The 16,257-nt window shown below is 42.5% G+C and overlaps 1 protein-coding gene across 2 annotated transcripts in view; it reads left to right on the top strand.

The window, feature by feature from the left end:
- Positions 1-16,257, top strand: part of LOC124721235 (mucin-6-like) — a 282,929-nt gene that overhangs the window by 185,390 nt on the left and 81,282 nt on the right. For both annotated transcript variants that reach the window (XM_047246092.1, XM_047246093.1), the window contains exon 3: positions 7,936-8,146. In XM_047246092.1, coding sequence (XP_047102048.1) covers positions 7,936-8,146 — 211 coding nt within the window. The remainder of the gene's footprint in view (positions 1-7,935; positions 8,147-16,257) is intronic.

Genomic DNA, 16,257 nt, shown 5'->3' on the forward strand with positions numbered 1-16,257 from the left:
TGAGTCAAATGCCTTTAGTAAATCGAGAAATACTGTATCTACCTGACTGCATTGATCCATGGCTTCAGGACGTAATGTGAAAAAAGTGCGAGTAGGGTTTCACATGATCGATGTTCTCGGAATCCATGGCGCTTGGAATTCTGTTCGAGATACCTCATTACGCTGGAACTCAGACTAGGTTTCGTCCCTAATGACCTTGATGTCGAAGGGAGGTTAAACTCTAATCTTTCTTCCTCTGTTTTCTTCTCAGAATATGTTGTAAGATTCTACAACAAATGAATGTGAAGAATATTGAACGGTAGTATTATGGATCTCTTCTGCAACCCTTCTTTCAGACGGGTATGAGCTGTGATTTCTTCCATATCATTCAGTACGGTATTTTGTTCGAGGGATCTACAGTAGCTTGCGGTTAAAAGAGGGGTTTACTCAACCGCAAATTCTGTACAGAATTTGACAACGAATCCACCGAGTCCTGGAGCGTTGTTCAGTTTTAGCGATTTCAATTGTTTTTCGACACCACTGACAGTAATATCTATAGGATTTCCCAGGTAGAATAGTCAGGGTTCAGGGATATGGCAGGAACGATCAGTCGAAGCAAAAAGACTGGTAAACAAGGGCTTTAAAATGCATACATCAAGCGCTATGGGCACTTCATCTTCGCTACACGTCTTCTCTACTGCGTCCTCTTGGGACCTGTCTATCACTCATTTCTGCAGTGGTGCCGTTTTGGCAATATCCCTGGATTTTCCATTGTAAAGGAATGTTTGAATACGGAATTCAGCGTTTCTGCTATTGCTTTGTTACAGTCAGTTTCAGTCACTGTATAGTCCACGGGTGTGCTGACAAAAACTTCGTTACCACTAGCAGCCTTTACATTCAGTGTGTCCAGCAAAGGAGTCCTGGTTTCAGAATTAAATATCTCGTGAAGGTCGATAGATAAGTCCAACAAAAGGTATGTTTATTGCGCAGCCAGTAAGAAGTTTACACGAAATAGTTCGAAAATCTGCTAACAGATGGCGCTGTTCACTGTACAGCTTGTAACCTATCAGCGTGCATAATTCAACTCGTCCTTTCCAAACAGTTCCACATCACAATCTTTTCGAAATGTCCACCACTCGCAGTATGGAGGTGTCTCAGCGGAAATGAATTCAGATGCCACACAATCGGCGATTGAAGCTCGTCCAGCATGTCGGAATGGTGCCGGTAGATAGTGTTTTTCAATGTGCCACTCAAACTGTTGTCACAAGGAGTCAGCTCTGTCGAATATGGCCGACAAACTCTACTTTTACCAATTGATTTTTGGATGATTGAAGACTCCTCAGACGATGACAATAGCGAACTTACGTACTAGTGAACTTAGGTATTCTCTAAAGCTTTCAGTTACATATGGTGGTCGATAAAAGAATGAAATTATAAGTTTCTGCCCACTCTTGATTCTGAGTCTTTTCCGAACAACTTCGTATGCAGTTTCAATTTCTGTGTTGATGGATTTGAGTTCCTTGACTACTGTGACAAATACATTACCTCCATTTACCATTACCCATCCTTTCAATATACGCTTCAGTTTTCACCAAAAATCTCACTGCTGTCAATTTTGAGCTTCCTGTACCTAGTTGTACGTGAGCTCCACTGCTTTTTAGGAGTGTTTGATCGGTTTTGGGGACAATGCTGCAATTAGTGAGCTTCGTTCAAACTCCCAGAGCGAGGCTAGTCTTCTTAACTTTCTCTGCAAATAATGGGATTCATCCAAGTTCCACCTTGGAGCTCAGACAAAAGGCATCGTTTGTTCCAACATGCGCTACAAACTGGAGTCGGCTGTACCCTGTTCTCACACTGACTGCCGGAATAGCCTCTTAAACATGTTGAATAAGGCATCCAGGCATACACGCTGAGCGCCCGTTTTGTTTCTTGCCATGCCTTGGTGCCGTTTCCCTAAGGGGTACGATATTCTCTATACGTTTGAGATGCTGACGGTTAATAGACCCTCACCATCTTACATTTGCCTCCTCTTAACACAGGACACAGTAGGTTTACCATTTATCCCAGAAATCTAATGTCTTTTGCTACACTAAGCGTGCCACCAATGAAGGAATAGTAGATGTCAGCACGCACAGACCTTTGTACTATGCAGAGTTTTAAGGAACTCCTTGGGAACGCTTCGTTTGGCCATCACGTTCGCAGTGCTGGAGACAGGACCAGTTTGATAACGCTTTTGCACACAAGCGACATATTATTTGGCGCTACCATCCCCCCCCCCCCCCCCCTCGCCATCCCTCTCTCCTTCATACGTTTGACGTTTGGCCCCACTGTTCTACCGCCGTTCTCAGACATTGTTTAGCCTTGGGCTCTTTGTAAAAAATTGAAAATATATCTAAATCCAGTTTTGTAGAAGTTGACGCCGGCTGCGGTGACCGAGGGGTTCTAGGCGCTTCAGTCCGGAACCGCGCTACTGCTACGACCGCAGGTTAGAATCCTGCCTCGGGCATGGATGTATGTGATATCCTTAGGTTAGTTAGGTTTAAGTAGTTCTAAGTTCTAGGGGACTGATGACCTCAGATGTTGAGTCCCATAGTGCTCACAGCCATTTGAATCATTTTTGGAAGTTGATCGTTTTTCTTTTAAAATAATTTCTACATAGACATTTTTTGTAATATAAATAAAGTTCTAAATGTTATTCCACTGCTAAATGCTGTAAGAGGAAATAACTCATTTCCATTTAAAGCAATTTCTGAAATCTTTATTGGAAGCACAAACAACTAGACATATTCTATTGTTGTTGCTTCAATAGAACGTGCCATCTATTAAAATGAGAGGAATGACTGAAATATAAAATTTCTGTCGTTCTTCATCTTAATAATGGTTCTTTTTCATTGTATAATTTAAAAGTTAATTTGCGTTTCATCGAGAGAAGTGGGACAAAAACATAAAAAATAGCATTTAATTTTATATTGACGTGTAAACCTAGGACACTAACTGTGTAAGCTGCCTATTACAGTACATGTGAAGAAAACTCACCAGTAAGTAGCTAAATTTTAGAAAATTTGCCCCAAAGGTAGTTGAAAATTGATAAATATGGTCAAAATTTTTATGTATGCTACTGAAATATGTTTGTGATACAAACGAGATAAATTCTATTAATAAAGCCGTGCATTATTCTTAGAATTATTCGGTATATACAGGCAATTTTCCCTTTGCTAGAGACATTATATTGATATTATTCTAGCCTTTTACGTAGCAATTTTTTTTAAAACAAAATCTTAACGTAATGACTTCGAACGTGTCGATTTTAATAGTTAAAGCTGACAGTCCACACAATCATCTTTGACGAAGTATTGGCCTACAGTGTGACTTTATGAACTACAGTTTTGAAAAGCTCCTTTCACCCAGCCTCATAAATTAGATGAAAACGTAAGCGAAAAGTTTGCATTTCGAATACATTTACACTAACTATGAGAACATTTGATACTGAAGTCAGTGGCGCCTTGTAACCACACATTAGCAGTTATCTCGCAAATGGCTCATTTACACAGCTTTGTTACTGGAAAGTTTCTGCTTCTACGGGGGATTTTTTTTTTCAAGGTCTTATCGGCTCCAAAATTAAAACCACAGTGAAAATCCGATGAAGCTTTGTGCAGACGTGTTTGGCAGTATTTCTACTATGCTCGTCGGTCGCGTCACGTCGCACTTTTCAGTTCTGAACGTAACTGTCACTCAGGATTGCAAAGTGCGGAAACGGTGCAGGAACTTTGAAGCAGGTTGTACAAACATTCATGATGTAAGCTGTCAGGGGAGGTAACGAGTGTCAACCAAGGAGCTTTTTCAGCGAGTGAATCCGGCGATCCGAGAAAATCGTCTGCAAAGGGCAATTCAGAGCAAGTGAAGAGCAATGTTGTCATCAGGCATTCTACTTCAGCATGACACTGCTCAGCCGCAACCTGCAGCATCAACAGAAACGCTCCCTCAACGTTTTCGAAGAGAAGTGTTCGATTACCCACCATACAGCCCGGATTCGGCTTCCTCCGATTTTCATCTCTTTGCACATATGAACCGCTGGTTATGAGGACAGCATTTTGGCAAGACAATGAGCTGCATACCGGCGTAGAGCGGAAAGCACAAGTGGCTGCCTTCTACCATATGGATACTGCAATGTTAGTGAAACGTTGTGACCATAAGGGGCAGTCAAATGAAAACCGAACACCCGCCACAACGGCACTATGGAATGATTCCTTTCAAAAGGAATTACCACACGCATTAAGGCACATATCCCACTAGGAGAAACACAGTCGACCGCTGACGGATCCACAACCGCACCCACTCTTGCACTCCTTGTCTGAATGAAACCGACATCCACGCGTGTCTTTCTTCAGGTCGCCAAAGATGTCAAAACACCCGATGAAAGATGCGTGCTGTACGAAGGATGTTGCAGTGTTTGCCAACAAATTCGTTGAAGTGTATCCGATTGGCAGTGTTGGCGTGGGCGTTATCGTGCAACAATATGATTCTATCCAACGTCATTCCTGGGCGTTTTGATAGCATGGCACGTCGCAGTTCATGAAAAGTGTCTTCATAGCGCTGCGCACTCGAGGAATTTCATGAGCAGAGAGACGCTTCATTCGAAGAAGAAAATAATCATGATCCTACGCGGTGCCACCTCGAGCCCGAGGGCAAACGGCAAAACCAACAGTGTAAACATCCAATATCTGCTCCACCAAAGAAACCCACAGCTGTATACACAGGTTCTAGTAAGGTCTTCTTCGACTGCAGGGCACTCCGCTCGACGAGTTCGTAGGAAAGGAACCGTAACACAGGTCTGCGACGTAAAAATTGTTTCAAACTTAGTAAGTGATTTTTATAGTGTTTACAACGCTGATTTCGGGAAAAATAGTGAAAAAATTCCATCACTTGTCTAGTTTTAGCTTTTTTCGATATTTCAGCATTCTAGTGAGTTTGAATTTTGGTTTTTAGGCTCTCCATAAACTGTTATTTAGCCGTTTTTATGCTAGATATACGAAAAATGAAGACTAATTAGGAGAAACCAGCAGTATTTTCATGTCAGTGCCTGTCTGTCGCGCTGCCCCTTTGCCCGCCATCACCAAGCAGTGAGCTTCTGCTATTGTCCTTCAGTCCACAGTACCTCTTCACTCTGTGCTGTTCACGTGTTGTTGTTACTAGTGCTTTAAAGTAGTGACTATTTTTTGTGTTGTGAAGTTGTTTTATGGACGGTGGCTACCAGAGGATGTATAAACTCGACAGATTGCTTCTGCTACATTTGTGGTAACTATACCATTAAAAAGTAACAAAGAAACATTTCCGATTTTGTTGAAAAGGTATATTTCGCCGATTTTGGTATACAGTTAGGCGGTCAAGATAAGCTTTGGGCCCCAAACAAAGTTTGTTCAGTGTGTGTTGAAGAACTGAGGCAATGGTTTCAACGTAAAAAGCAGTCCTTACGTTTTGGAATACCAATGGTTTGGAGGGAGCCCAAAAATCGTGGTGATGACTGCTATTTTTGTACTTGCAACGTACGAGGTTTCAATTTGAAAAACAAAAAGGATATTTCTTACCCTAACATTCAATCAGCCATTCGCCCTGTTCCTCATGGACCTGAAGTACCAATACCCTCCCCTCCAGATTCTTTGGATGATATAGATGATCACGAGCCTTTGACTCAGAAAAGTTGTAGTGAAGAAGACAGAGATTGCTACGATCCTGGCACAACCGATCCCATTCCGTTCTCACAATCTGAACTGAACGATTTAGACAGAGATCTAGGCCTTTCTGAAGAACAGGCAATGGTTTTAGGATTTAAACTGAAAGATAAACGAAACTTGGCTCCGGGTACATCCTTTTCTTGGTATCGATCGAGGGAAAAAGAGTTTGTATTTTTCTTCTCTCAAGAAGGTGACTTGATGTTTTGTAGTGATGTTCCTGGACTTATGGTACGTTTCAAAATAGAATATGCTCCTGATGAGTGCAGACTTTTTATTGATTCTTCAAAAAGAAGCCTTAAAGCAGCACTTCTACACAATGGCAATAAGTATGCTTCGATACCAGTTGGACACTAGATTCACTTAAAAGAATGTTACGAAAACCTTGAACTAGTTTTAAGCAAATTCTGCTATTCAGACCACAAATGGACACTATGTGGTGATTTAAAAGTGATTTCAATGCTGTTTGATCAACAAAGTGGCTATACAAAGTTCCCTTGCTTTCTCTGTGAATGGGACAGTAGAGACAGAAAGCAACACTACATAAGAAAAGCTTGGCCCTTGAGAAAAATCTTACAGGTAGGGGTTAAAAATGTTGAGAGAAAAAGCTTTGTGGATCCCAAAAAGGCGTTACTTCCACCACTTCACATTAAGTTGGGGCTGATGAAACAATTTGTTAAGGCATTGCCAAAAGAAGGGGAGTGTTTCAGACATGTTTGTGGACAGTCTCCTGGTTTATTCGAGGCAAAGCTAAAGGAAGGAATCTTTGTCGGACCAGACATTAGAAAACTAATGACAGATCCCAACTTTGTGGATAAAAGGGAAACAAAAGAAAAGGCAACATGGACATCTTTTAAATTAGTTGTTACCGGTTTCCTATGAAACATAAGAGACCCAAACTACAAGACAATCGTCGCAGACGTGTTCGACAACTTTAAGAAGCTAGGCTGTAACATGAGCATTAAAGATCATTTTCTCCACTCACATCTTGACTACTTCCCTGCAAACCATGCTGATGTAAGTGAAGAGCCGATAGAAAGAATTCACCAAGACATCAAAGAAATGGAAAGAAAATATCAAGGAAGATGGAACGTCAACATGATAGTGTGCTACTGCTGGATGATAAAAAGAGATTATCATCAACGAGTCCACAGCCGGAAAAGCAATAAAAGAAGCTTCGACAGAAAGCGAAAGCGTTATTATAAGGACTTATGAGCTTAAAGAGAAATGGAAGTGCTCTGGAAATGTAGTTTAGAAAATGACTTGTAAATAAAAAAAACGTTGGAAAAATATGATAAATTGTTTAAATTTTGTTATTATACCCAAAAATATTCCCTTTTTTGTGAGAAAACCTGACGTGATAGAAAAAATGGATTACATTTTTGAAACCAGCGCTGAAATTACATACAAGTCAGTTATCAAATTTCAAACAACTTTCAAAAAATATTTTTTTGCAGACCTTTGTAATCAATGCGCAGCACTATGAAGATACGTTGCAGAAACTGCGACGCCCCATAAAGTCAAAACGTCCAGGAATGCTGTCGGACAGAATCATCCTGTCACACGATAACCCCCATCCCCACACAGCCAGTCGGATGAAAGCAACGCTTCAGTGATTTTGTTGGGAAACACCATAACATCCTTCGAATCTTCCATCGTGTAATTTTCGCATCTCTGGCGACCTGAAAAAAGACGTGCGTGGACGTCGGTTTCAGTCGCACGAGGAAGTGCAAGAATGGGAGCAGCCGCGGATACGTCAGAGGCCGACCGCGTTCTACGAAACAGGAATTGATCGTCTCGTCCCCCAGTGGAATAAATGTTTTAATGCATGTGGCGATTACTTGTGCATGGAACTATTCCATTGTCCTGTTGTGGCAGATGTTCGGATTTCATTTCACTGCTTCTCAAATGTAGAGAAGTAGCTGGAAGATTTACCTACATGTAGCAAATAAAACATTTTTGATTCTCACTGTTGTTTCGCAACCGATCAGACCTTGAAAAAAAGTAGCCCTTGTATTATAGTGTACTTCCACTCGGGTCATTTTTCGCTTCCAATTATGACACTCATTGTATACAAATTCAACATTTGGGCGCCCCTCTCAGCTTGGCATCCCAAGCAACCGCTTATGTCGCTTGGGACTTAAACTGCCCCTGATTGGAACCATCACATATCCTTACTCACGGGGGTGTAGCTTGCTGTCTCCCTCACGATCTCGTTGTGTTCCAGGTGCAGGTGGGCGGAGCGCCGACGGCGCCTCTGGTGGCGCGCCCGGGCCGGCCTACCAGAATCAACAACCGCGGGCCGCCGCGCATCACAGACGTGCCGCTGCCGCCGCCGCCCCCGCCTCCCGCCATGATGCCGCCTCCGCCACCGCCTTCGCCACCCACCAGAGGACAACACCCTTACCCTTTCCACCGGCCACACCTCTCCCATCAAGGTAAAAACCCTACCTTCTCCTGCAGGTCAACTATGTTCCACCAATCCAGGGTTGTCAAGTATTCTGATTTAGGCGGGATTGTCCCGAATTTCCCGTTTAAAACCCGGTTCCTTGTTAAATCCTCTCGGGATAGGTAAAAATCCCGATCACACAAAAATGGACAATATTTCATATAACATTATGATCTACACTCTAAATATTTATTATGTGTTTAAAATCGACGAGCAGGCTTGTAAAAGTTACTGAAAACTAGGCAAGCCTGACTCAGTGGCTGTTGGTTTCGAGTACCGAGTCAGAAGTCGATGATAGTGCTCAGTCAGTTCCCTTCAAGAAGAACTAGGTTGTGTTGTGCAGTTTCCTTCATGGAACATTTCAACAAATATGAATACGTCATCAGAGAGCGAAACTACAGAAGTTCCGGTGCCGAAAAACAAACAAAAGTCGAAAACTAAGCTCGAGAGTGAATGGTGTTAAGTTCACTCGTAGCTTCGAAAACGTTAAGATGATCATGATGCTCACGGTACTGTGCGCCGCTCATATTTCATTGTTTCTCACGGCGGAAAAAGTAACTTTAAAATATACGCAGACACTGCAGCACACAGAACTATACCAAAGCTGTCCTCGAAAACGCAGATGAAAGATTTCATTTTTTAGGTATGTATTTTGCCTAGGTTTGGTAAGAATCCAGATTTTGTTTAGAAAAAACCTGCCAACCTTGCACCAATCTCAACTCTTAACACGTACAAAACTGTTTCTGAACATCGCTACGTCATGAAGGAGTCGTTAGAATCCAATAAAACAAAGACCTTGTAAGATCAGTGGTAACAGTGAGACGCGATTACATTTACATAGCAATAAAACAGTATTAAGAGCGCTCGAAACCAATACTGTACTTGTGCGATACGACTACGCAATGCAGTTAGAGCCCCTACTACGCTCGTAGAATCGCTGCTGGAAGTATGCACACGACGGGAATGCAGTAACCTATTAGACGAGCCATTTTTGTGACTGCAGTCATATAAAAATTTTAACTGACTGACTTAATAAGATCTGAGCGACGTAAGGACACCGGTAAATAAAGTAATGTAACATAGTATACGACGCGTATTCCAAAACTAGGTCCGGTGACCATTATTTAAGTTATGGCGGGAATGGAGGAAGTTTCGTGTATGCAGCGCTATCTACCGTCGCTTTAGAAAACTACTGCAGGGTTGGTTTGATTGAGTAGTCGTTTGCCAGTCGATAAGAGCGGCTCGTAATGGCCGAGACAATAGTAGATCCCGCCAGTTGTGAATTACGCGGTGTGATTGGATTTTTACTGGCAAAAGGATATTCAGCCGCTGAAATCCATCGTGAGTTATGACTAGTGTATGGACCTGAAATAATGAGTGACAAACAAGTTCGAAACTGGTGTCGAGAATTTCAAAATGGCCGCACAGTAGTTCACGATGAACAGCAAAGTGGCAGACCCAGCATTCGGACCGACGACATCGTTGATCAAGTGAACCAAACTTCGAAGTGATTGGCGATTGACGATTAGTGGTCTGGCTAATGAATTCCAAAATATTGCTCGAACCTCAGTTTACAGGATTGTCGCTGAACAGCTTGGAGATATACGAAGTGGATTCCAAAAATACTCACTGATCAGTACAAAGGGCAAAAAATGTGTAGTGCACGACAGTTTTCGAGAGCTATAGGTATGATGGAGATGATTTGTTTTCCCATATAGCTATGTGAGATGAGATGAGTATATCGTACATCAATGCAGAATCGAAATAACAGTCAGTGCAGTCACGCCATTCAAGTTCACCCACACCAAAGACGTTTAAGCAGCATCCGTTCTCGAATCGAAAAATGATGTCTAACGTTTTTTGGGACGAAAAGGGCGTACTTTTTATTGATTTCATGGACCGTTGGTCAGCAGCTGCAGCTGACGTGTACTGTAAAACGCTAACCAAACAGAGACGTCCGATCCAAAATCGACGTCGCAGGAAACTACCGTCTGGCATCATCCTCGTTCACTACAACACGCGTCCTTACACTGTTGCCAAAACCAAGGATAAGTTTCACGATTTTCATTGGGAACTTTTTGAGTACTTTCTATACAGTGTCGACCTTGCACCAAGCGACTATTTCCTCTTCTTGCATTTTAAAAAGTGGCTACGTGGAGAACAATTTCAAAACGACGATGACCTCAAGATTGACGCTACCATCTGGTTCAATTCCCAGGCCGCAGACTTCTCCGCAGAGAGGTTAAAGAATCCGGTTCAGCGTTACAGAAAGTGTATAAATGTGGACGACGATTATTTGGAAAAGTAAAGTAGATATGAAGTAAATTATTACTGTCAACAAAAACCTTTTCTCGTGAGCCTATTTTTTAATGATCAAATGGACCTTAGTTTTGAAATGCGCCTCGTTTTAACAACTCGGTGGAAATGAATGAAAGTGCGGTAGCGTTTTTCCAAAAGTCTCCCTGGCGTCACGTGGCGTGAGGTCAGCGGTCTATAGCGACAAATGTGGCAGGACCCTCACACGAGGCCGCTAAAGGAACGGGAGAAGACATTATGTATCAATGAGTGAGCAGTTACGGTGCACTGTACTGGTGTTCTTTACTACAACATGTCCCAGAGACAACATTTGAATGATTTGACACGAATAAGAACTGACAGGGAATTTAGAAGAAGGCTGAAGTGTGACGAGTGTAGCCCAGGGGTTCGGTGTTGCTCACACTGTTGTTGTATATGCATGGGGAGCGTTTCGAATTACAGGTATTGCTATCTGAAGGAGAAGAGGTGGTCGACCATGGTCAACTACAGCAGCAGATGGTCACTACATTGTGTGCAACAGGTAAGAAGGGACTCAATCAAACAGCGGATGCAGTTGCAACTACATGTAACAGGAATGTAAGTCATGCAATGTGACGTTCCATATTGGCACGACGACTGCATGGGGATGGTCTCTTTGCCTGACATCCAGTACCTCGTATTCTATTGATACTGGTGCGTCGGCGGCACAATTTGCAGTGGTGCCAAGAGTGTAGTGACTGTACCAACAAGTAGTGGGGTCGCGTGCTCTTCTTGAATGACAACAAATTCAGTTTGATTAGTGGTTTTGAATGTAAGCTCATGTGGCGAGGAGTGGAAACATGTAATGCACACAGGAACATTATCCAGTATGGTCGTTTCGGTGACCCAGATATTACGATCTAGGGAGGCAAAATGTTACATGGCCGTAATGACCACCAAATCTTAGAACACGATACACTCATCGGTCATCGTTATTGTTTTTTCAGTGATGCATTCGGCCCTGGATTCATTTTTTACAGATGGCAATGCTCGACCGCATCGAACAGCGCAGGCAGATGAGCTACTGTCTTTAAATAAAAGTATCATTTCTGTTCATCTCATCATTTTTTTTTTCAGTTATACAGGGTGTTACAAAAAGGTACGGCCAAACTTTCAGGAAACATTCCTCACACTCAAAGAAAGAAAATATGTTATGTGTACATGTGCCCGGAAACGCTTACTTTCCATGTTAGAGCTTATTTTATCACTTCTCTTCAAATCACATTAATCATGGAATGGAAACACACAGCAACAGAACGTATCAGCGTGACTTTAAACACTTTGTTACAGGAAATGTTCAAAATGTCCTCCGTTAGCGAGGATACATGCATCCATCCTCCGTCGCATGGAATCCCTGATGCGCTGATGCAGCCCTGGAGAATGGCGTATTATCACAGCCGTCCACAATACGAGCATGAAGAGTCTCTACATTTGGTACCGGGGTTGCGTAGACAAGAGCTTTCAAATGCCCCCATAAATGAAAGTCAAGAGGGTTGAGGTCAGGAGAGCGTGGAGGCCATGGAATTGGTCCGCCTCTACCAATCCATCGGTCACCGAATCTGTTGTTGAGAAGCGTACGAACATTTCGACTGAAATGTGCAGGAGCTCCATTGTGCATGAGCCACATGTTGTGTCGTACTTGTAAAGGCACATGTTCTAGCAGCACAGGTAGAGTATCCCGTATGAAATCATGATAACGTGCTGCATTGAGCGTAGGTGGAAGAACATGGGGCCCAATCAAGACATCACCAACAATGCCTGCCCAAACGTTAACAGAAAATCTGTGTTGATGACGTGATTGCACAATTGCGTGCGGATTCTCGTCAGCCTACACATGTTGATTGTGAAAATGTACAATATGATCACGTTGGAATGAAGCCTCATCCGTAAGGAGAACATTTGCACTGAAGTGAGGATTGACACATTGTTGGATGAACCATTCGCAGAAATGTACCCGTGGAGGCCAATCAGCTGCTGATAGTGCCTGCACACGCTGTACACGGTACGGAAACAACTGGTTCTCCCGTAGCACTCTCCATACAGTGACGTGGTCAACGTTGCCTTGTACAGCAGCAACTTTTCTGACGCTGACATTAGGGTTATCGTCAACTGCACGAAGAATTGCCTCGTCCATTGCAGGTGTCCTCGTTGTTCTAGATCTTCCCCAGTCGCGAGTCATAGGCTGGAACGTTCCGTGCTCCCGAAGACGCCGATCAATTGCTTCGAACGTCTTCCTGTCGAGACACCTTCGTTCTGGAAATCTGTCTCGATACAAACGTACCGAGCCACGGCTATTGCCCCATGCTAATCCATGCATCAAATGGGCATCTGCCAACTTCGCATTTGTAAACATTGCACTGACTGCAAAACCACGTTCGTGATGAACACTAACCTGTTGATGCTACGTACTGATGTGCTTGATGCTAGTACTGTAGAGCAATGAGTCGCATGTCAACAGAAGCACCGAAGTCAACATTACCTTCCTTCAACTGGGCCAACTGGCGGTGAATCGAGGAAGTACAGTACATACTGACGAAACTAAAATGAGCTCTAACATGGAAATTAAGCGTTTCCGGACACATGTCCACATAACATCTTTTCTTGATTTGTGTGTGAGGAATGTTTCCTGAAAGTTTGGCCGTACCTTTTTGTAACACCCTGTATATACTGTAGCAGTTATTTTTATATGAGGCTATCAGCGCTATAGTGACCTAACCCACAGCACACTGGTTTGTGGGAATGGCCACTGGAAGATATTGACGTTTGCAGAATTGATGTGTAAGGCAGTTATTGCGGCGTATAACAATGATTGTCGTTTACATAAAGTGGTATGGTGTCCGGTAATCAGCTGTATGTGGAGTTAACCGTAATAGTGTTTTCAGGCCGTTTTTCTGTTGGTTAGGCCACTATTGTTTTGGCGCAATTGGCCGTAATACACGAAATATGTGGGATAGGCCGTTATTGCTTCACACACTGTAGTCAAACATTGGAAACGATACACATGAGGCGTTAATTGTTATCATCCGTATCATCATTTACAGGGATGGTGTTGCCACACGGCTGTGCAGATGTCTTCCAATTACGGTAGTAACCATGGTACACCAGGGGTACGAATTGCAGCAAGGTCATTAAATCGGTCTTTTTCAACGCACTACTAGTGTTTCCTTTGGGATATAGGAAGCCCAGAGTCTCAATTACTTTCGACCCTCGTTTAGCAAAACCGAAGTCGGCAAATGGGATATCTGGCTCATTGGAGTAGGCCTACTTATAAAACATGATATGGGGAGAGGATGCTTTATACTGAAGCCACTGAATATTGAACCATTGCACCCTGATATTTTGTGTCGATACTTTACAGTCACGTATGTTTCTATGAAATCATTCCTTGTCATCAGTATAGCGGTGAAGGGTTGTGTTTTCATGCAGTAATAATGACGTTCATTCCCTTAGAGCGCGTGTATATGTTCGGGTGAAATTTCCTGTTCTTCGTGATGATACCAAAGTCCTGGTCACATTGTAGGTATGAATGCCCACCGACTAGGAATTTATGGTGGATTACATCTGGTGAGAAGTCCGCATGCAGAACCGAGAATTGACACAGTAAGGCCATTTTTATATTCCAATTTTGCCCGCCACATTGATCTGAATATATAATCAGACCCTTTGTTTGGACGTTATGTTTAATGTAATGTATGAGACACGATCCAATTTCTTGCGGTCCTCAGGATGCTTCGCCCTCACTCAATACATATATGGTAACTTTCTTGGTACATAGGTCGTGTATTCCAAGGCAGTATGTCCACAATTGCCACTTGCAGTAACAGATACCTGTCATAAGTACGGGTGTCGGTGAAGTCCTCATAAAATCAAAGACAATCATGGTTGTACCATTGTCCTGATGCTTCTGTTCTGCTGCATCGCGATGCATTCCCGTCCGCGCGGTCTCGGCCTTTCGTTGATGTAACTCTCTTTGATGTTCCCATTTACCCTTCTCTTCCACAATGTTGGCTGCAGCATGTTTGATGTTATAGAGGTTACATTTACGGCAGGAATCACGTATGAGCCCAACAAGGGAACGTAACACCAGCCTGCAATCTGAAACTGAATCCAAATTAATTGAATTAATTAAGTAGACTTCAAAACTGTAAACTTTGAAAAATGTTGGAATTAAATAGACTGACTGAACGGATTCCTTCACCCATCTGAGAAAAACATAGTTCATTATTTTGTATCACACGGATGGATTCTTGACCATAAGTACTGTTCACTACATGTATCTTCAGTATTTTGAATGACACAGTTATGGCCGGCCACTGTGGCCGTGCAGTTCTAAGTGCGTCAGTTTGGAACCGCGTGACCGCTACGGTCGCAGGTTCGAATCCTGCCTCAGGCATGGATGTGTGTGATGTCCATAAGTTAGTTAGGTTTAAGTAGTTCTAAGTTCTAGGGGACTGATGACCTCAGTAGTTAAGTCACATAGTGCTCAGAGCCATTTGAACCATTTTTTGAACACATGTATGGTAACTTATAGTTCCATAGCCTCCTGTGATCTTCTGTACAGGGTGGTTATAATTAAACTTTCACTACTTGAGAGAGATTCCATGAAAAATGAGTGATCATAGGACAATGAAACTTCATGCAAACATCTGTAAGGACATGCAGAAGTGAAATAATAAATAAACTTTTGAAAGAAACACATTGTACTTTCCACATGAGAGGGTAATATTTCTTAGTTGCACACAGTGTTTACATTCCAGATTACAACCATTGTTTAGCGTGACTACCATCTGCACCCATGACTGCCTGGAACCACACAAGAGATACCATTCCACAACTGTTCACAGCACTTTTCAAACGGTGGACCATGGAATGTTCAGCTGCCATGACGGAGCTCACCCGCCACTTGAAGATCACACACTGCATCTAGCATTCTCAGCTATGGTGACAGCAACTTCTTCAACAATTTTTTTTACAACTGGCTATCGTCTTCTCCCAGAACAAATTTCCAAATCATCAATTAATGCCAACTTTTGAGACTATGATCATCCCCTCCATATTACTTTAATTCATTGCACCAACACTATTGATGTTATTTTGATAACCACTCTCCTTGTCCAGACTCACGTTGACTGTCTGCAACTGTAATGCACACTGGTGCTTGCGTTTCAAATCTATATTGCCATACCGGTATCAACGCCTATCAGCAAGTCATGATGGTAACACTACTAACAATGCAAATCTTGCAGTGCACAGTATGAACATCATTCCTATAAAGTTGGGTACCCATATGGTAAATAGTTTTCCATCTACACTGGCTCAAGAAGGGAAAGTTTAATTAAAACCTCCTTGTATTTCGTCACTTACTCCTGTAAGTTCGCTGAAATTTTCCATCATCAATCTTTTCCTTTGTTGTCCTCAATATTCCTTGTACAATTTGGCTTGTCATGTAGTGGGATGAAATGGTCCTTTGCAGTATTTAAAATGAATATAGTGATAAAGGCTATTCTCTAGACAGTCCTGTGCAGTCATCTGCACAGAGGATCATGAAAGGTTGGTGCATCTACATGAAGTTATACCAGCCATACAGAAACTTCCATTACATTCCTTGATGTTTGTTACATCTTAATATTTGTAAGCTAAATTAAGACAATTTCATAAAGATAACAGCTCTTCTTTGGTCTGCAGTTCAGTGTATATCTTGATATCTCCACTGTGAGAGCTCCCTCGTGCTAGTAACAGTGAGCACTAGTGAGGTGGCTGCTGTTT

Source organism: Schistocerca piceifrons, chromosome X (assembly GCF_021461385.2).
Source record: "Schistocerca piceifrons isolate TAMUIC-IGC-003096 chromosome X, iqSchPice1.1, whole genome shotgun sequence".
NCBI classification, from domain to species: Eukaryota; Metazoa; Arthropoda; class Insecta; order Orthoptera; family Acrididae; genus Schistocerca; species Schistocerca piceifrons.